Source organism: Desmodus rotundus, chromosome 3, assembly GCF_022682495.2.
Source record: "Desmodus rotundus isolate HL8 chromosome 3, HLdesRot8A.1, whole genome shotgun sequence".
Taxonomy (NCBI): Eukaryota; Metazoa; Chordata; class Mammalia; order Chiroptera; family Phyllostomidae; genus Desmodus; species Desmodus rotundus.
In genome coordinates, this window is record NC_071389.1 from 165,750,097 (window position 1) to 165,773,349 (window position 23,253).

Here is a 23,253-nt window from a genome sequence, read left to right on the forward strand (position 1 = left end):
GCTGTTACAGTCTCAGACTGATGCGAATACTAGGGTTATATTGTTTAGCTTGGTCCTAAAATAGAGTAAAATTAATGTTAAAGTCAATTCTTTAAGCTAACATAACTTCAAACCTAACAAAACAAGTGGTTTTCAACAGAAAATGTTGGGATGAAGACTCAGTTTTCTTAACTGGCTATCTAAAAATTTGTTTGCAATAATGACAGATATTTGGATGTATCCTAAAGGACTAAATAATTCTGACATGTTATTTTTGTTTTGTTTTTTAATTCCTAGGGAGAGTATAATTTTAAAGGATTTTGGCATTAGCCTATATGGTGGTAGAAATGTTCATTAATTCCAAAGATATACCTAGGAGGACTTTTCTGGGAACTAATAGTTAATGGGCTACATTGGACAAAAGGCACAGATAATAGGAGAGCTCAACTGAGTTTTAAAAAGCAAAAACTTTTGTTCACTTACCATTATTACGTAAGCTGGTGATGGTGGTTTTAACTTCACAGCCAAATTTATGTTGTGCATTTTATAAAAAACCTTAAAAACTTTTTCAATCTTTTACTACTACCTAATGTGGTCATAACAATTAAGAAAACACCAGGAATGTTTTTAATATAAATCAAAACCTTAACACACTGCAGGACTGAAATAATATTCAAAGTATCTAAAATAATAGTTTTTGTTAGGATACTAAAAAGTTCACAAAGATATAAAAACTATTTAAAATAACTTACATATGTATTTAATACATAATTTTAACAATTTCCCAAGAGAGGGGTGTGTGTGCACACAATCCATGCTTTTCTACTTTTCTTCCTAATTTACCTGGATGGAACTAATTCGTCCCGATGACTCCTGTAAAATTTACCTAATTTATCTAGATGAAGCCTGCCCAGTGGGAAGATATATTAAAAGCTTATCAGTGGAGAGACTGACACTACTAGAAGAGCAGGTGAAAAATCATGTGTACAGTAGGCCATCCAACCGGACCTGCAGAGTGGCCAAGAAAGCTCCCTACAGGGTCTACCGTCAGACAGGACCAAATTAAAGTCCTGACTTTTTTACTGACCTTGGGCGATTGCCTACTACCTCTGAGTCACAATTTTCCTTATATGGAAAAAGCAGATAATATTTTTGTGTTCTTTTGAGAATTACATGAAGTAGTATATATAAAGCAGCTACTATAATATCTTGGACAAACCTGGAACTCAATGGATAATTGCTTTGTATTTTTCTGTGACATACAACATTTCACCTTAAACAACTTATTATCGATTCCACTTAAATTGATCATGTCCAGGTATTCCTTTACCTTTTGGGTCAAATTAAGGTGTTTTCTGGGTTTCAATATTGCTGAATTTGCATAGTAACTTTTTCTTTAGTTGAACAAGCTCAAATCTTTCAAACTCCTTAGTTATATCCTCAATCGTTCACTCTGAAAATCTTGATTTCCAAGAAAGTATCAAACATCTTTTCCTAAATATGGAACTCAAAACTGAGCAGTACGGCAGTTAAAGCACCATAAGAGAAGCAGATAGTGGTAACGTGGGCTTCGGTTTTTCTGTTGAGTTCTTTCCCGTATCTCTGAGAACCTCCTGTCCAGCTAGTCCTCTTAGCCCCTGGGTGTTAGGGTTGTACCTGCTCACTGGTTTTAACTACTGGGGCCTTTGACAATCACCTTCAGACACTGGCTTCCTCGTAATAGTACAATGAAACCGCTGGTACACATGATGTTAACAAGAGCAGCTGGTGTGATGTAGAGGAAAGAGAACAAGAGCAAGAGCAGGAAAACTGAAATCTCAGCTATGTTATTTATTGCAGGTAACCTGGGAAAAGTCGACATTTCTATCATCTTTGATTTTCCGGTTTGTAAAATCAGAATAGTAACTATGCAGGTTATTGTAACAGTCACATAATTTACGTAAAATTCTTTACAGGTTTTAGTTGCTAAACAATATATATCGTTATTATGGGTGTAAGCTCTCCTTGGCAATCTCATTTGTCCTCATGTTCTGAGCACAGTGCTCAAACATTAAGGACGCTCAACATTTCTTTACAGATCGGAAGCAAACATTTATATTGAAGTTTCTCAGTACACAGCCCAGGATGGAACACGGAGGGCATACACTGATGCATGCTGTCTGGACTGCAGACAGACCAGCCTGCTGGCCATCGGAAATGCCCCTGGAGTGTCCATCTCTTTTTAAAAAGGTTAATGGTTGTGGCTGGGGCAGCACGAAGAAGGTAACTGTGGGCCTGTGATAAACAATTCATGAATACATCAGCAAAATATGAAGATTAAGGAGACTGTTAAAATTAAAATGGAAGATAGCAATAAATTTGATTTTAAAGTGTGTTGTATGAAATAAGATTTCAAAGAAACATGTAAGAGAGAAAAAGAGTAAATAATTTTTTTAATTACCTGTATTAACTTTTGAAATCTACCAACCTTTTAAAGCCTATTCACCTCACTGGTTTCACTAACCTCCTTCTGAATCAAATTTTCTATTTTTTAAATTTAGAGAGGAGGACAAATTTATGACCTAGTGAAATATCATTTGGTAAAATGATTTGTACTATTTCAAAATTCAAATTATCTTTCCACTTATTTGTTATTGTGCCACTTAAAATGGGTGAAACTTTACAAATTTGTTTGGTAAATTTTTGATGGTTTGAATTAAAATATAGGTTGTGTGGAGTAGGTTAAATTCCTTCTGGCATTGAAAAATGAGGTACAACTGAAAGCCCAGAAAACTGAATGTTAGGGTATAATGTTCATTTCAATGTACCTTAATCATATAAAATCATTTTCTAATATGAGACCCCAATCATGACTTACAAGGGCAGATGCTGAATTGCTACTGAAATGTTTCTTGCATACACAGGTATATATCTTGCCTCAGGATAAGTAAAAGCAAAGCTAATTAATTAGGATAAGACTGGGATAGAAGGCTGGGGCATGTAAGAAAAGTGTCATTTCTCTACACAAATGAATTAATGTTGTATAAAATAACTACTATAATGAACCTGATTTATACCAAGAATTAAAGCCTCTCAAAAATTACCCAGTTGTCAAGCAAAAGGTTACTCGAGTCTCTGTAGATTTTAGAACTGTTAAGAGACATGAGGTATCATCTAGTTCAAGTTCCATATCAGTAAGATGAAAAAGTAAGGCACCATAAGACATTAAATAACTTGTCTTGCAATTATTCTTAATTCAAGTAAATGCAGAACTGATCAGACACTAGAGAGTTCATTTTGGGTAAATAGTGCCTTTTAATAAATAGTTTGAGATGTAAACACTCATAAATATGGCAGCAAAACTAGATTAAATGAATTTTTATAATTAAGAAATCTGATAATGCCTTGACCACAAAACATCTGAAGTAAAGATAATTACATCTTATTCCTCTCTAAAGATCTAAATTAAAAAGATCCTCTAAAGTGAAGATTATTTTCCTGGAGGTGATTTAGAAAACACAGGCCATCATTCAGGTCCTTAAGAGGAAAAAATAATAACCTTTTATTACATTTGGATGAGATTTTATTTTTTAGGAATCACTCCTTGGCTGTGAGTGGTTGTTGCTTGCTGAATGTCATTCACACTTCCTCCCTCATAGGAAGCTCATGTATAACAGTCTTAACTTGTGGGATGGGCTGGAACACTTCATTCTAGTCCAAGGGCCATAGGTCATTATAAACCACAAATTCTTCCTCCCTAGGGAGTGTCAAGGGATGTGGTCTTAACCCATATCATATTTTTTTTTCTCCAATCTTTTTCAGGCTAAAATAGAGTTTATGGCACTAATGACCAGATCTAACACGTTATAATACCATATCTAGCAATTAGTATCAAGAAAGAAATCTTTTCCAGAATAGCACCTAATGAATTTCAATTGTCTATTTGTAATTTGGCATACTAAAAAAAATATTTTAAAGGGCTGACAGGGAAAGAGTTTCACCAAGATGATTTCAGTGACTTAGAATAGGGGTTGAAAAACGTTTTTCTGTAAAGGGCCAGATGGTACATAATTTAGGTTATGTGGGCCCGATGGTCTCTCTTAACTACTCAACTCTGCTTCACAGCATGAAACCAACCAAAGAACAATGTATAAATGAATGGATATGGCTATGTATTTCAATCAAACTTTATTTCCAAATATAAGCAGCAAGCCAGATTTAATGCATGAACTGTAGTTTGCAACTTCTTTCTTATCTAGAATTTATAACATTCAAGAGAGTTTGAAACCAAAATAACTATACTTGCAGATATCTTGATGATTGATTCTCAGAGGAATTAAATATATTTTCAAATCTTTTTAGATTTTCCTGTTTACGTTTTCTTCCCAATATATTGTACAGATTATATTGGTGAATTCTAAATGCATTAAAGAATTATACAATTTCTATTAAATGATATGGAAAACTCATGAGAGCTGAAGCTGCAAAAGTTAGCTTTTTAATTCCATACTAAATTTGTGAATTCAATATAATATTTTCCTGGGCTTAACAAGATAGATTTTACAGAAGAATTTTTTAAAAACTAATTTAGAATATTTATAAGAAAGGCATCTGGGAACTGATCTATTATTAATTTGAATTATTTTTTAATGGATCATTAAAAAATTTCTCATTTTATATTTTGAATAGATACTAACTTTTGGTTATTATTATGATTTAGACTACCACTACAAGTGCTTGTATTCAATTTAATAAAAAAGTTAGGATGCACTTTGAGTGTAAATTATAATTGAGTTAATTAGTTTATGCACAGGTATCTACTTTGACCTAAGATGTTTAGGCCAGATGAATAGGGTGTATTTGTAAAGACTGGAGACATCTCTACTGAGTTTGTAGAAAAAATGGAGAAGTGGAATTTAAAAGTAAAACATTTTTTTTCACTGTAATTCTAATTCCAGTATAACCCTAACTTTAATTCTAATATTCAAAAGGATTGGATAACTGATTAAAACCTTGTCAACTGTTGATAAACAGAAAAAGGTGTGTTATCTTCTATGATGTCTGTGATCCCATTGCATTTTATATGGAAGGGTAAGATGTAATTTATTTGAAAAGTGAAGCATTTTTTTTCTCATTCTGTGTTTCTCTGTCTTTTAAAAGTAAAAGACTGAAGGAAAAATGCAGAGAAAAAAGAGTCTTAATTTCACTCTTTTAGTAAATTTGTTAAGGGTGAGATGATGTCAAAGGAAAGAATGTTAAGGACAAAAGACACATAAAGACAGGAACTAACACAACATTAGACTTTTTTCTTCAAAGATTTTTGAAAACATCAAGAGCAGAAGATTACTTCACAGACTGTAATGTAAGCCCAGTTGGAACCAAGGTCTGTAGGGCTTTTGAGGTGTCTAATGTTGAAAATCTCAAGTTGACTCTCTAGTTAAAAAAAGCTGGAGAGGAGAAAGGAAAATTTTTGCTCTGGAAAAGTGTTCTTCTCTGATGCAAATAGAAATTCATCTTACAAAGAAAGAAGCAGAGATGAGTTGCCCTAGTTTAGTATTTTGGAAAGACTTGGGGAGATTATGAATTTGCTAAAAACATTTGTTTCTTCTAAACATTACTTTACAAGCCTTGAGATGTCTTATTTTATGTGAAAAACATCCAATACCAGAGATATTCATAAAAATTAACTTTAAACACAAAAATCGGTATTTTTTGGAAAAAAGAGTATTAGATCTTAATTTAAAAAATACATATTTATGAAGTCTAGTAATTATTTAGTGCTTTTATCAGGTATTTTATCTACCTTCTTTTTCATAGCTTTTATATTCAGAGAGAGAGAAGCATTCAAATCTTAAAAGTATTATTATTAAATTATTATTTAATTATTAGTATTATTAAAGAAAACCCAAATCCCAAAGTAGAAGTAATAAACTTCCTTCTAGTGCACTGATTAAATCAGTTTTAATCTGTCAACCTAGTAACAAGTATAGAATAAACTTCCAGACTCATACTATAAAATTGAGAGGACACAGAATGCCAAACATTAACCTGAAAAGCACATTTTAAATTAGCACAAATAATGCTATTAGGTAGTAAAATAAAGTGGTAAAAATAATAATAATCATAGCACGTATTTATTGAATCCTGACCCAACCTGGGTGATTTTATTATTCAATACATGTACCTCATAACAATTTTGTAAGGGAGGCGTTCGATTTATTTTCCTTAATACATAAAGAAGCAAGCACAGACTAGTTAAACTTAGGCACAAAGAGAATCTAATGTCATGATTCTACTTTAATTCGAGCTGCAAGAACACAGAGATTAAATGGCAGAGCTCAGGGTGAGTTCCCTTCAAGAGGTAAATTTACCTCACACAGGAGCCAGATAAACCCTAACATGGCATTTCTTGCTCTCATTTAAAACATTTTAATGGAGGCCACATTACTCCTTTTGATGGAAGAATAATATGATTGAAAAATATTTAAGAAAAGCCTTACATTTTGATCAAAGACGTATTAATAAAACAGCATATTACTGAGTGGATTTGTCCTGTTATATAATCTTTTGTCCAAATGTGAAGCTCAAATAAGGACTGGCCATAAATTATTACAAAACATGATAAAAAGGGTACATCTGGATCTGAAATAAACTCTTTGGGGTCATATATGAAAAGAAGTGCTTTCTGAGAATATATCACTTCCTGAAAAGTCAATTGGTTATTTTTGGTTCAGAATTTTCTCTTCAGAACATTAGGCAACTACCAGGTGCTGTCATGAAGAAGCTCAATGAGCTACAAAATGTAAAAAACAAAACCGAAACCTCAATGATAGTTCAATGAACTCAGAAATAAAATTAATGAATGGGAGTACTTTAAAATAGAGTTTGGAATTCTAAAAAATAACCAAAAAAATGTATTCAGCTGAAGATCTCAATAAATGAGTTGAAGAAAGCATTAGAAAGTATTAGGAATAAAGCAGACCATATGGAAGAGCCAATTAATGAGCTTGAAGACAGAAACCTAAAAATTATTCAGGTAGAAGAGAAGAGAGAACTAAGGCTTTAAAAAAATGAAAAAGTGCCCTGTCCAGTGTGGCTCAGTTGGTTGGGCATTGTACCACAAAGCGAAAGGTCAAGGGTTTGATTCCTGATCATGCAAGTGTCTAGGTTGTGGGTTCAGTCCCAGGTCAGAGCACTTACGAGAGGCAACTGATCGATGTTTCTCTCTCACGTTGAGACTTCTCTCCCATATTTCTCCCTCCCTTCCCCTCTCTCTAAAAATAAATTAATAAAACCTTTTTTTAAAAAATGAAGAAGTTCTATAAGAACTATACAACTCCATAAGAAAAGGTAACATAAGGGTAGAGGATATCCCAGAAGGAGAAGAGAGGGAGAAGGGGGCAGAGATATTATTTAAAGAAACTAGCCATCAGAGAGATGCAAATTAAAACCACAATGAGGTACCATCTCACACCGGTCAGAATGGCCAACATAAACAAATCAACAAACAAATGTTGGAGAGGATGCGGAGAAAAGGGAACCCTAGTGCACTGTTGGTGGGAATGCAGACTGGTGCAGCCACTGTGGAAAACAGTATGGAATTTCCTCAGAAAACTAAAAATGGAACTGCCCTTTGACTCAGCAATTCCACTGCTGGGAATATACCCTAAGAACCCTGAAACACCAATCCAAAAGAACATATGCACCCCAATGTTCATAGCAGCACAATTTACAATAGCCAAGTACTGGAAGCAATCTAAGTGCCCATCAGCAAATGAGTAGATAAAAAAACTATGGCACATTCACACAATGGAATTCTACGCAGCAGAGAGAAAGAAGGAGCTTATACCCTTTGCAATGGCATGGATGGAACTGGAGAGCATTATGCTAAGTGAAATAAGCCAGGTGGTGAGGGACAAATACCATATGATCTCACCTTTAACTGGAACATAATCAATGAAAGAAAAAAGCAAACAAAATATAACCAAAGACACTGAAGTTAAGAGCAATCTAACAATAGCCAGAGAGGAGTGGGGAGGGACAGTGGGGAGAAGGGTTTTCAGGAACTACTATAAAGGACACATGGACAAAACCAAGGGGGAGGGTGGAAGCAGGGGAGGGAGGTAGGTTTGGCTGGAATTGGGGGGAGCAGTGGGGGGTAATGCAGACAACTGTAATTGAACAACAATAAAGTAATTAAAAAAAAAGAAATAATAACCAAAGACTTCCCAAACCTGGGGAAGAAACTGGATATACAAGTCCACAAAGTGACTTAAGACAAACTGTATTAAAACTGTCATAGTTAATGATAAAGAATTTTAAAAGAATCCAGGGGAAATAAAGGCAGTAACCTACAAAAGAACCTCCATTAGGCTATCAGCAAATTTCTTATCAGAAACTATAAGCCAGGAGAGAGTAAAATAACATAGGTAAAATACTGAATACTGAAAGATAGAAACTGACAGCCAAGAATACTGTATCCAACAAAGTTACTTTTCAGATATGAATGGGAAGTAAAGGCTTTCCTAAAGAAACAACAGCGGAGGGAGTGCACAATCACCAGTCCTCTCTAGTGTTGAAAGGAGCTCTTCTACCTGCAACAGAAAGGTGTAGGCACACAAATTTGAGTAAGATGACAAATAAACCAAATCAGAAAATTACAAATGCATCTCAGAAAATGGTGTTAAACACTAAATTACAGCATAAAGGGTAAAGGAAAAGAAGCATTAATATCACTACAGCTACTTCAGTTCAGTGATAATCTCACAATATAAAAAGGAATAATTTGTGAAAACAGAAATGTAAAAGGGAGGAGTGAAAAGCAAATGAAGATAAGATGCTATTTGCAGAAAAAGGACTATAGTATCTATGACATTTTTTATACAAACCTCATTCTAATCACACACAAAAATCTGTCTAGAGCAAAGACATAAAACATAACAATTTGTTAAAAAAAAAAAACCCTGAAACACTGCCATTTGTGACAACATGGATGGACCTTGAGAATATTATGCTGAGTGAAATAAGTCTGTCAGAAAAAGCTACTGACCATATGATTTCACTCGTATGTGGGATATAAAACTGAAACCCACAGACACAGACAACAGTGTGGTGGTTGCTGGGGGAAATGGTGGGGGGTGGGTAGTAAAGGGTACAGACATCAAATACAGGGTGATGGAAGATGATCTGACTTTGGGGGGTGGGCACACAATGCAATATACAGATCACGCATCATGAAACATTCATTTGAAACCTATGTGACTCTATTAACCATATACCTCAATAAATTGAACAATAATAAAAAATACAGGAAATAGTAAGTGTTGGAGAAGATGTACAAAAGGAAACCCTCATACACTGTAGGTGAGAATTAAATTATTACAGCCACTATGGAAAAGACTACGAAGATTCCTCACAAGATTAAGAACTACCATACAATCCAGCTACTGTACTTCTAGAGAGTACACTAAATTTGAAAAGTACACTCCGGTTCAGTGATAATCTCACAATATAAAAAGGAATAACTTGTGGAAACAGAAATATAAAAGGGAGGAGTGAAAAGCAAATGTAGATTAGTGTACTTCTAAAGACACTAATTTGAGAAGATGTACGTTCCCCGATGTTCACTGCAGAACTATTTTTAACAGCTAAGACACAGAAACAGCCTGAGTATCCACTGATGAATTAATGGATAAAGATGTGATATGCATAGTTGACTGTTGAGACTAACACAGGTTTGAACTGCGCATGTCCACTTATACACAATTTTTTTTCAGTAAATGCTGTAAGTGAATTTTCTCTTCCTTACGATTTTTTAAACAGCGTTTTCTTTTCTCTGGCTTACTTTTTTTGTAGGAATGCAGTATATGATACAATACTTATAACATACAAACTGTGTGTTGACCAACTGTTCATGTAATCAGTAAGGCTTCCAGTCGACGGTAGCTGTTAGGAGTAAGTTTTCCAGAAGTCAAAAGTTTTACGCACATTTTTGACTGTGCAGAATGTTAGTGACCCTGCACTGTTCACAGGTCAACTGTATATACAATGGAATATTACTGAGCCACAGTAAAGATGAAATATTGCCATTTGCATCAACATGGATGGACCTTGAGGGTATTATGCTAATTAAAATTAATAAGATAAAGAAAGACAAATACCACATGATTTCACTTATGTGGAATGAAAAAAGCAAAACCAAACCACACCAAACTCATAGAGGCAGACATTGGATTGGTGGTTGATTACTGGCGGGAAAGAGGGGTGGAGGGAGGGTGAGATGGCTAAAGGGGGTCAACTGCATGGCGGGCGACTTTTGGTGGTGAACATGATGTAGTATGTACACATGTTGAATTACAATTTTTTAGACCTAAAAATTACATAATGTTATGAACCAATGTTACTTCAAAAGTAATCTAGAACTGTCCCCTTCTTCCATGAGTGTAAACTTAAACTGAAAATGGTACAGGTCATTTCTACCAGTGTGGCAAGAAATTATTCAGTGTTGCTTTTTTATTGACAGTTGGCATTTATGTCTATAGATGTAACTATCAGAATGTATAATTGTATCAGAAAATAACCTTGGATAGGTATTCCTAAATTACATGACAAAGGACTTTTAGATATTTTAACATTTCATGCTATTGTGGAGAAGCTACTGCTTCTGTTTGTGGAAGCGCAAATTAAAACCCTTCAGGAGATACTTACCCTTTTCTGTTCTTTTACATACTCTATCAATTCATCTCTTGCTTTTTTCACTGCCTCTTCCACAGCCTTTTCACTTCGCTTTTGCTCCTCGATTATTGCTGCCTTAACAGTTTCCTGTTTGTGGGAGGAGGAAAAAAGTCATGGAAGTACACACTATGACAAATCTGTGTCCATTTTATAGTAACTGACAACCCTCCTCCAAGGTTTGAGCCCATTCTGTTCCAAACGTGTCTTTAAACAGGAATAAGAAGTTACAAAATATTTTGAGATCTGTTAGAGATTCCACAGAACACACTTTTCTAAACTGAGTGAAAGCGAAAAGAAATGGAATAAGCCATTTATTGCAGGGAGCGCCTGACAGACTCCAATGGCTTCCTTACCAACCTTTCATTTGATGTTTACATGATTGATTGCCTTCCTGTACTTTGCACTATCCACATAAGACTTCCAACTTGTGTTTATTCTTCCAAGAACACCCTAATGCTCGAGCTGTTTTATTCACGTTTAATTTTCCCATCACACAATAATCAAGTGTGGTCTGGGTGGTAAGATTTACAGCTCGTTTGGTCCTCCTGCCAGGTTAAGATGTTGAGAGCTGGACACCATGAATAAGAGGTAAAAATTCCACCCTCTGTGCTAATATTTGAAATGAGAAATCTAGGGAGAAAAATGGTACTCCCCATTTTACTAAAATAATAATCGGGTACCTAACAGATTTCAGAATTTCAGACAAGGAGAAAGAGGGCTAAAATTTTGAAAAAAAATAACACCTCAAAAGGTAGTAATATTTTCTGCTAAAATAGTGTTTCATGATTGGATGAATTCCACAAAACAAACTTTTTTAACTTCTATTTATTTACATAGGTAGCATTCTTTGTTTGGACAAGCTTTCAATTACAAAATACCTTGAAATTTCTCATGAGTATTTCCTTCATTTTGTTCTTCTTAAGGACTCTTAACACTGTAGTTTTTATTTAGCTTTTCTTAATTAATTTAATTTAAAAAATCCTCACCCAAGGACATGATTTTATTGACTTTAGAGAGAGGAAGGGAAAGAGAAAGGGGGAGAAGGAGGATGAGGGGAGGGGAAGGGGAAGGAGGAAAGGAAGAGGGAGAAAGAGATATTGAGAGAGAGAGAGAGGGAGAGGGAGAGAGACATCTCATTGACTGGACTGTTTGCCTCCTGTATGTACCCCGATTGGGGATCAAATCTACAACCTAGGTATGTGCACTGAACCCACAACTTTTTTGGTGAATGGACTGACACTCCAACTAACCTTGCCACCTGGTCATGGCTAATTTTAGATATGTATATATGACCCAGAAAATATGAAATGGTAACAATTTCCTATTCTGAATATGCTTACTATAGAAAATTTCAAAGAACAGAAAATATGAACTCAAAACAAGACACATATACCCCACACGGGTAAAGTAGGATGAAGCTAAAGATGTATATTCTATTTTCTAACTATGGCATTTTCAGTTAAAATACATTTTGAATATTGTAAGCCATTATATATTCTTTTATAATTTCTATTCAATTATAAGGATTTAAATATAATACCTTGTTTTACCAATCATTACTCATGGGTATTTTGGTTGTTCTTAATAGAATAAAGCTGTGATAAGCATTCACATATGTATCTTTGTGATGCATGTTTTATATTTCCTTAGGATCGATTCAAAAAGTAGAATCATTTTGGCTAAAGGATATAATTTTGAACTCTTACAGCTTTTGACATTTTCCACAAAAATTTTTCCCATGAAAATGGCTGTGTTCGCATATTCTTGATTATATTTAATCTTAACAGTTTCTTTTAGGAAGAATGGTATCTAACTTCATTCTGCATTTTAAAAAGATTATTATGTGATACATATTTTTATAGCAATATACACATTATTTCTTATCATTTGCTTGATCATGTACTCTTGCCACATTAATATTGGCATACTCTTAATTTTGGGGTTTCTTTCCTATATAAAATTAGGTCACAAATCTGAAAACCCCTACAATGGTGACTTAGAAAGTTTTTACTATTTTATTTTCAATAAGCTTTACTTTCATTGATAAAATACTAAGTTACTTCCATAATTATTTGAAAAGTTGAAAAACTATAGTAATTTTTAGAAGAAAAAAGAATAAAAATATTTAAAATAAAAGCATCTACAATTAAAATTCCTGTTGGTTGCATACTTAATAATTTGGAATTTGAAAATTTTCAGATTTTTACAAGGCAAAAATATTTCCTATATTAATAAACCCCTTGAAATAAATCACATAAATAGTTCTGTAATGAAGAGTATGGATATTCAACTATGAGGGTAAATTAAAAGTATAATAGCTTCACATCTGTTCGGGTCACGTTAGGTTTTGCCAACAACTGAATTACAAAAATCAGTTTTCAGAGCTTTCAGAATTTTAGAAGTGCAGACAAGCACTGTAAACCTGGATCATTTGTGATCCAGGTCTTTACATTTACCTTGAATGCAAAGATAAATCTGTCCTGTATTAAATGTCAGTCAGAGTTTCTACCTCGCAAGGGTCATACTGGTTCATTTGACCAGACCTGTTTGAAAGCAAAAGCTCAGTTTAAATAAAAAGAATATATCCAGAAAAAAAAAAAAACCATGAAAGGTTTACTAACATGTTCTTCAATTGACCTTTTTTGGGGGGTTGAGAGTTTATATTAGGTGCTCAGTCCCCATTTTTGAGAATCTTCTCATCTTTGAGCTGACGAAGAACCACTTACAGAGAAAGTTCCCCTTGACCGTCTCCTCTCAAAGAGGTTTTAGGGGACAGGCAGGGCTCTGAAATCCTTCCTCACAAAGTGCTGGTCAGTAAACAAATCCCTTTAAGTACGATGCGAAAGGAAAGTTTAAAGCCTTCTATTTTCTAATCAAACCAAATTCTGAGTTAGCTGGAGATGATTAAATAATTGTGTATGCCTGTGAGTATCTGCCTGAATGCTCTATTGAATCCCATGAATGAACTAAACTGTCCCAGTGAGTCATGAGAATTAGTCCAAAATAAAACACACCTAACAAGGAATGGCGATTGGCACAATGAGTATATTCAAATAAACAGTTCTAAAAGACTGTATTCTAGAATATTTTAGTAATGGCCACAGCACTGGAACATGGTACGCTCTCTAAGGAAAGGTCCGCCAGCCTCAGACTCCTGATCATTCTTTGCTGGGGGGTGGGGGTGGGGTGTTTTTTGATAAACAGCGCACTCGCACTGGACATCTCCTCACTGGACGGCCTCCCCTGAGAAACCCTGCTGCTCTCCTGTAAGCAGTCTGGAGGGAAAAACACCCATTTGCATGTAGGTTCATGGTCTGTCTGTTAAAATACTCAGTTATGTTTCTCATCGCATACTAAATATTTTTTTATCTAAAAATATATGCAAGAAATCATGTCCAAATAATTATATAACTAGGTTTTAAGTGTGAAAGAGAGTTCTACATACTAATTTTTGCAAAAGTGAATGACTGCCATCAGTTTCTATACTGTTACAATAAAACAAGTCACAAGGAATGTCAGTGGGGGCTAAAAGCTTACATGAAATATCTGCACAAGATTTTAAAAGTTCTCGCCCTGGCTGGCGTTGCTCAGTGGATTGAGTGCAGGCTGTAAACCAAAGGGTTGCCGGTTCAATTCCCAGTCAGGGCATATGCCTGGGTTGCAGGCCAGGTCCCCAGTGGGGGCCACATGAGAGGCAACCACACATTGATATTTCTCTCTTTCTCCCCCCTTCCCCTCTCTCTAAAAATAAATAAAATCTTAAGAAAAAGGTTTTAAAAGCTCTTTATTGGCTGAAGTACAGTTATGTTTACTACCCATTCAATCTACCATACATTTCTGTAATCACAGGATCTTGAATTAATAAATAGCCTGAGGTTGTTTGTTCTTTATCAGCACAATTTAGTTTAGGATTGGAAACACAGTCAAAATACAGAACAAGTCTCAGCAATCAACTCCATTGTGATCTGCAGGAGGTAATCTATTGTATCAAAGATTTTCTGAGGCAACTGTGTGCTTTATTTTTTGTTTCTATACAGTTTATTCTTTATGCATTTAATTATGTGTCATTTAAAAAGTTTCATGTGGTTGTGAAATACACCTTAGAAGATGAGTGTTGAATCACAAGCAAACTGCTTTATACACTTCCTGAGCATCAACGATTAAAAAGAGAGGTGAGACTTCCATTCCTACAGAAATTTAAGAGCTCAAACTACAGTTCCCTCAAATGAACTGTACAAATGAAATGTGCATATTTCAAAATCCATTTCCTATGCATCTGAGACACTTTCCTGTAACTTTTAATGGAAAGTAGTCTGCCCTGTAATTACATGCTAAGTGGAAAATATTAATAGAGTGTAATTATAAAAATGCCTGTCAAGTGATGAATATGCTCAATTAAAATCACATACTCATTGACTGATATCAAAATTTGCCAGTACCTGTGTGAAAGATATTTTAAAAGATGATATGAATGTTGATCTCACTCATATCAGCATTAATATTTGCAACCATTTTTGATAGGGATACCTAACTTTAAACCACAATACAGCAAAATCCACCCCCCCAAATTCTCTTCTTCTCACTAGATCTACATTATTACTACTGTATAAATTATGACTGCAATTTTAGTTTCATCCATAAAAAATTGCAACAATTTGTGGGGGGTTTTTATTATGTAAGTACCTACATAATATCCTCCATTAAGCCGCTTGGTCCATTCAATCCAAAATATTTACTGTCTGGCCCTTCACAGAAAAAAGCTTGCCAATCCCTGATGTAGGTATGATTCTGCGCTGGCCACCTGGGCTGGGCTCGGCTGGACAGTTCTCTCAGTCTTGGCTGGGCTTTCCCAGGTATCTGTCTATAATCAACTGCTGGGGCTGACTTGGCTGTTACTGCTAGAACGGACTCAGACAGAAAGGCCTGTTTCTCCTTCCTGTGGTCTCCCATTCTCCAGCAGCCTAGCTCAGGACTTTTCACATAGCTGCCGGATAGAGTTGCAAAAGAGCAAAAGAATGTAAGGTCTCTTAAGACTTGGGCTCAAAAACAGCAGTGTTACTAAAGCAACATCATATTGGCCTGAAGAAATGTGTAGTATGAACTGATTTCCAAACTCTAATTATCTAAATATCTAGTCATTATTTTCAAATATATCAGAAATTCCATTATGTTTATCATCTTGGAGACATGTCTCCAAACTGGCTTGGTTGTTCTCTAGCTCTGTTACATAGCTGTCTATTTGGGGATCTCTCTCAGGCATATTTCCAGGGATCCACTGTCTCTCTCCTGAATAGTACCTCCAGCTTTCTAAATACCATGGGATTCTTCCTTTTTGTTTTGATAGAGCATACCCCCCCAGCAGATTCCTGAGAAAAGGTACATGGGAAGTAAAGTTTTAATATCGCCTTTGTCTGAATATAATGCCTTTATCTTCACACTTAATTTATAGTCTCGCTAAGTGTGGATTTCTAGCTTGGAAATGCCTGCAGTTTTAAAGGTTGTTGAGTCTGATTCCATTCTGATTCCTCATCATTTGCCTAATTTTTTTTTCCTGTACAAGAACTTTTATGCAGTTAGCTGTTTCTCAAAACATTCCTGGCAAACGTAGTTATAGGCCTATGTAGAAATTCGTATCTTACATTCTAGAACTCATGTCCTTCAATTCTGGGAGTTTTTCCCTTTAATAATAATAATAATAATAATTTATTATAATAATTACTTTCCTTAAATAATTGTTATTATTACAATTATTTCCTGCATTCTATTTTTCCTCCTTCAAAATCCTATGATTCAACTAATGAACCTTCTGAGTTAATTGCCTAATTTTCTGATCTCTTCACTCCTGTTTTCATCTTTGGATTTTTATATCCATTTCCCTGGAAGACTTCTATAACTTCATGTTTTTAACTTTCTACCATATTTTACATTTTTAATGTTTCATGGGGGTAACATCTTCTCTTACTGCTGAGGAGGTTAATGATAATATTTTTAAATTCTTCACATCCCCACAGCATCTGTTTTCTTCTCTGCTCTTCATAGAACTCGACTCCTCATACTTGACTACTTGCTCATGTGTAATGAGGGGAGCACGAAAATGCTGAGTAACGACTCTGTGCTCGCAGTTGTGGTTTATAGGCTGTGATCTTACAGCAGAGCAATCTGGCTGAGTTGCTTCCTCGGGGCAATTTTTGATACCAGTATATTTAGGTCTTTTTTCTTGAGCTGTCTGGATTCCTCAGAAAAGAATCTTCCCATTTCCTGTCTGGTTGTCAGCACTCTGAGAGCTGGGATGGGAAAAACAGCCAAGGTTCTCAGTAAGCAACAGTAAACTTTTCGCCTTGCTCTCCTCCCAACCCCATTTCATTACAGCACCTGTATCTTCCACTGCGCTTCGTGATCCCTGGTCCATAGACCCTGCAACTTCTTGTTTCACTCATTGCATAGAACCTCAGTCTTCTGCCAGGATTGGAAGGAATGAGTGGGGACTTCACTGCTTATTAAACAGACTTTTAAACTTTCCTTCTATTTGACGTTTCATCTTCATTCCACTTCCAAAGGTATCCGGTGCCACTAACTAGTAAGCTTTTGGAGTTTCCGCAGGGTATACTGGTATTCTCAGTTGTCTCTAGTTCTAGCTTAAGGTTCCGTTTCAGCTGATTTTTATTTCAGTGGGGTTTTAGAAGGCAGTAGATAAAAATGAGTAATCTATCTGTTCCTTTTAACTACACATGTTTTAGAAAAAATGTATCAAACTTTTATCTTGAAACAAGTTTATATATCTTTAATCTAGCTTCCCCTAATAGAACAGCATATAATAATATTAAATAGACTACAGATTTTATTTGTATTCATTCCACAGATTCCCCAAATATTTTTTCTGTTCCAAGAGTACTCTAAGGTAAAACATTGTCCTCACACATTGTATCTCATCACTCTCCTCCAGTCTGACAGGTTTTTAGTTTTTCTTACTATGACACTGATACTTGGGAAAAGCACTTTTTAGGTATTTGAAGAAATGTGGATATCTCTTTTTTATATAATATAGACTGGCGTTATGGATTTTGGAAAAGAATACTAAAGATGAAGATGCTTCTCATTACATTGTATGCAGGGGTATGTGACATTACATGTAATTTATCACTGAAGATGTTAACTTTGATCATTTGCTTAAAGTGATAACTGCCAGGTTTTTCTAGTGTAAAGTTAACATATTTTCCCTTTCTACAGTTTATTAATTTGAAAGCAACAACTAAGTCAAGCCAACACTCAGGGAGAGTTAAATTAAGTTCCATCTACTGAGAAAGGGAGTATCTACATTTATTTTTTATCAAGACATATGGGTATGAATATTTAAAACTACAGACACAGTTTATTCTATAGCTATATAATTATGTAGCATTACGTAGCAATTCTACTTGCATCAGTTTGGGAATTTATATTTATCTTGGAAATTTCTCATTTCATGTAAGTTTTACAATTGATTGGCATTGTTATTAACACTGCTTATGTAACTTTAAATTTGTATGGCATGTACATTGGGTCACTTTATTCATTCCTCTAATACAGTGTATTAATAGCGCCCCTCTTTCTTCATCAGTCTTGCCAAAGGCTTGTGGATTTTATGTCTTTTAAAAAATGAAGTACAGGATTTTGAAACTTTCCAATCTATATTATGATTATCTTTTATAACCATTATTATTTCTTTCTATTTTCTTTGGCTTATTCTTTTTTTTTTCTTTTCTAACTTCCTTAATAAATTGGAAGTGTTAGCCCTTATTTCCCAATCATTTCTATTTTTTGATATAGGTATTAACATTCTAATATGGCTATGATTCCTCTGAAATAACAACTTAGATGCCTCTCATAATTAAAAAAAACTATTTTTAATAATGACTGCAGTATTTTTCCTTTGTGCTCAGCTTTTTAAAAAATTTATGCATGGTGAAATACACAAACCTTAAATGTACAGCTATATCCACTTACCTATTACCCAGTGAATAAAAAAAACATTTCTATGCCTCTGAAACATTGCTGACGTTTTTCCCCATCATAAACAACACTCTTGTGATTTATATCATCATTGATCATAGATTATTTTTGTCTGTCCTTAAAGGTCATAAAAATTAAACAACAGTATTCATGCTTCTGTGGCTGGCTTTTATTCTACACATTTTTGAGATCCATCCATACTGTAGAGTGTATCATGGGTTTGTCTTTCTGATTTTGGTGTAGTGGTCCTTGAATGAATATACGACAGTTTATTTGCCCACTCTACTACGAATGGATGTGTGGAATATTTCCATTTGGGATTGTTATGAACAAAGCCCCCTTTCCTTTACATATCTTTCAGTGGACATAAGCATGAACTTCCGTGGTGTGTACAGGCATACCTTGTTTTACTGTGCTTCCCTTTATTGTGCTTCACAGATACTGCATTTTCATCAACATCAAGGCAAGACCCACCACCAGCAAAACAATTACAGCTCACTGAAGGCACGGCTGATGGTTAATATTTTTTAGCAAAAAAGTATTTTTAAATTAAAGTATGTACATTGTTTTTAGTCATAATGCTATTTATACATTTAATAGACCATGACATAGCATAAACATAACTTTTACATGCACTAGGAAACAAAAAAATCTGTGTGACTCACGTTATGGCAATATTTGCTTTATTGTAGTGGTAAGTGAACTTGCGATACCTCCAAGGTATGTCTGTACACATAATTGTGGAAAGGGGGTATCAGAGTATACATGTGTTGAGCCAATTAGTAAACACGTCCGCAGTTTTTTAAAGTGGGTAGACAAATTTACTTCCTCCAAAGAATGTATGAGGTCAAGCTGCTCCACATCATCATCAACACTTAGTGCTGTCAGTCTCTTTAGTCACACTCGTTCCCAGCGCCGAGATACGTCGGTATCTCACCGGGGTTTTAATTCACACTTCCTGGAAGAATAATGATGCTGAGCACCTTTTCACATGCTTTTGGACATGTTTACATGTTCTTTTGTATAGTGCTCTTACTTTTAGGTTGTAGCCTTTATTCTAGAGAGTAAAGGCCTTTGGGATTCTCAAGTGAAAGCCCTTGATTTACCAGAGCCTGTCCACCTTGGCTCCAACTCTCCTTCCCTGAAAATGTCTGGTCAGCTCCTTAGCCTCCCAACTTTTCTTTTTTGTTGATGGATTTCAGGAGTCTTCCCTCCCTGTATGCAACTTGGGGTTTGGCCACTGTCTTGTGAAGTGGGTGGATATCTGAACACTAACTTTTGTTGTTCTAGAATTTGTTCTGAAAATCTGCCCCTTGGCAAGGCCTGATCTTCTGCCTCATAAACTTTATAAGACTGAAGTTTTCTGCTTGAATTTTAATTCTGCATGCTGCCAAAGAGAAAATGCTTTTTAAAGCCTAACTGTAAAGTTTACCTTGGACATTTCCATTTTCTCTGGTACCGAAATCCCTCCACCCACCTGCATTTGTTGCTCTACAATGCCTTCTTCACAAAGCGGTGTTACCCACATTGCACAGCGTCTACGGTTGTGTGTGTGTGAAAGAATCAGTCCCATAAAGTGTATGTTGTAACGGGTAGAATAAGAAGCTCTACTCATTAAGTTTCAAATTCCAATATTATATCTTCTACTTCTAGAAATTATCTTCAGTTTTCTTAAAAATTTAGCTGGTTGTAGTTTCACAGTCTTTTTTGTCTTTTTTCTTACTCAAAAGAGAGATTTACAAATGAAAGATTTTTTCCCCTTTCAACAAGTTCTACAAAGTGTTATTTAATCTTTAAATTCTACAGAATGATACCTTTGTTCCATTTACCATCTAGCGTATTTTCCTACTGTCACATGTACTTCGCCGTGGATAGGAACGGTGCTGTCCTCGCACAAAGGGTTTGGTGGAAGCCTGCAATAGTGCGGGCCAGCTCCTTACAAGGAACCTCGTGAAGCACAGATCTCAATATATCTCCGGGATACAATGGTCCTCAACCACACTTGCCTGAATAAATGTATGACACTATAGAGCTGTTAAAACAGAAGAAGTCCAAAAATACTTAAATATTCTGCTTTCCATAAATGTAAATAAATACAATGAATATTTGTTATTTGAAAATAAAATTATTAGCAATAAATGATATAACTAAAGAACTCTAAAGCACTTAAATCTTGCTAGTTTATTAAACTATGTTTTATTAAACTATAGTTTATTAAACTATGTATTTGGTTTACTACCACTCAGAACGGAATCACACTGAAAAAGATCAATGATCCACTGTTTGCCCCAGATACAGAATACATGAATTTTATCAGTCACTGAAATTTCATGTCTCAGACACGTGTTTGATCTGATACCCTGTTTGCAGTTACCAGGTTCAGTCTTTTCCCCTCCAAAATGTTTGTCTTTTCTTCACCATTTTAACTGCCATCAATTGGGCTAGGGTGCCCACTTCTTGCATGTCAAGTATTCTAGCAACATCCAGGGAGTATTCTTAACTTCAGACTCCTCACATTTAAGGCTGCCAAGGTCACCTTCCATAAAGGATACTTGGCCCTTGTCACTCTAGTGCAGTGAAGTCTTCAGTGGCGTTCTATTTATGGTAGTAACAAAGGTGAGTTTGGTTATTTACCTTCTAAATTCTTGCAATCTGTTCAAGCATATAAATTCAGTCTGTTTTATACTACTTTCCCAAGAAACATTTCCAATTTCCATCATATTGATACCCACCACCCACTATGCATCCCTCCTTTGTGTTTTCAAATGCCTCAACCAGATGTGCTCTGTCGTATCTCATTGTGTCTCACATTAGGGCAATTTACGGATCTGACATACTCCCTAGTTCATTGTAAGGTCCCGAAGACAATGGCAGAGTCTCATCACGTGTGTAGCCTCTGCGGAAACTACCGTTCTGTCACGCACACAGTAAGTATTCAGTTTGCAGTTCCCTGAAGTTCCCTGAGAGCAGTTCCATGCTCTCTCAGCTGGGAATGCTTTCTCCTTACCCTTCTCTTCTGATAACCAAGCCGACTCCTCCTCCTACGCAGTTCAGTCTGAGCATCGTCGTGTCGTCTCTAGAAGCCTTCCCTGAAATGCTCCAGATCTCCATTTCCTCACAGTGTGTGTGCACCTACTACCACTTGTACCTGCTCTCAGAGCACTCCACACTTATCTCTAGAAGCACTCCCTAAGTCAGAACTGTGTAACTGCTTTACTTGTCTATCTTACCAAGTTGAGACCCCTCTGAAGTCAGGGATTATATTTGTCATAGTTCATATTCTTTATGACTCAAACTATAATGTAGCATCTGGTACAGAGTTCAGATGCATAAACCATCATCACGAGTGATTTGTTTCCCCAATTCAAAGAAAATCTACCTAAGGGTAGGAACTACATCTTATATTTTTTGACTCCCCCAGAGTACCTGATAAAGTGGGTATACACGAGGTAAAGCTTCCCAAACTTTCTCAGTTCATGGCTTCAATGCTGCCCAAGTAACTTTTTCATGATGCTGTCTAAGCCCAAATAAATACCTAATGGTTCCATTTATTACCTAATGGGGTTATAACACAGCAGCTATTTAAGATACACAAAAATTGAAAGAAAAATACTTTTATTTCATCCTCAACCACAGTTACCTATTCATGAATTTTGTCCACACTTGGCATTGCACAACTTCTTAAATCCTGGCATCAGACTGAACAACAACAATCTCATTTCCTGTTCCACACTGACATCTGCACGGTATTTGCTCTTTATCACAGGCATTCCTACACCAAACCCAGGTTCACTAAGATATGATGTAATAGGAAGAAATATAGACAAATTAGAATGGACGAGATAGTGGTTTATCTGGTTCCCGTGAGGTCTGTAGTATCTCTGCACTGCCCTCTAATATTTAAAAGACCCTACAGCACCCTGGTGTGTCCACTGCAGCATCCCACGGCACCAAGATGCATGCTGGAAACCACAGCCTTAGGTAATCACAGTAACCATCCATTCACTCAGTGTTTCTCATGCATGGCGCTATGATGGGTGTTAAAACTACAAAGTGATTAAGAAGTTCGTAATAATAACAGTATCGACAGCAGCAGTGGGCATCTCAGCAATAACACATGCTATGTTCCAGGAGTGAGGCTAAGTAAGTTAAATAAATTTATGCTGGATTACAAACTTGTTAATGGTACTTACATTTAAAGATTCAATCAACTAACAGAGATCTATGTGAAAGACACAGTGAAGTTAAGCAAAATATAAAGAGTATTCACCAAGGAACATGTTCAAAGGACCCATGGACAAAGCCAAAGGGGTAAAGGATTGAGGGTGGGAGGTGGGGGTGGGTGGGGCTAGATGGGGTGGGGGAAAGTGGTAGCAGGAAAGTGGAGACAACTGTACTTGAACAACAATAAATATATATATAATGAATGTTAAAATTAAAATGTATAAGTAGTAATATTTGGTGTTGTGTATTTTTATTGAATCCTCAGAACCAGTTTGAGAGGCAGGTATACTCTGAGGTTTAAAGCAGTCAAGCTACCTAACTAATGTTATGTTTAAAAAGTGGCAATAT

At 35.6% G+C, this 23,253-nt stretch overlaps 1 protein-coding gene across 8 annotated transcripts in view; it reads right to left on the reverse strand.

Annotated features, from left to right (window-relative positions):
* CCDC91 (coiled-coil domain containing 91) overlaps positions 1-23,253 on the reverse strand; it is a 292,175-nt gene that overhangs the window by 44,161 nt on the left and 224,761 nt on the right. For 7 of the 8 annotated variants that reach the window (XR_008426514.1, XR_008426513.1, XM_053921692.1 and 4 more), the window contains one exon: positions 10,666-10,779. The exons of the other annotated variant lie outside the window; for it this stretch is intronic. Coding sequence is in view for 5 of the 7 variants with exons in the window: in XM_053921692.1 (XP_053777667.1) it covers positions 10,666-10,779 (114 nt within the window). In the remaining 2 variants the exon portion in view is untranslated. The remainder of the gene's footprint in view (positions 1-10,665; positions 10,780-23,253) is intronic. 8 annotated transcript variants of the gene reach the window in all.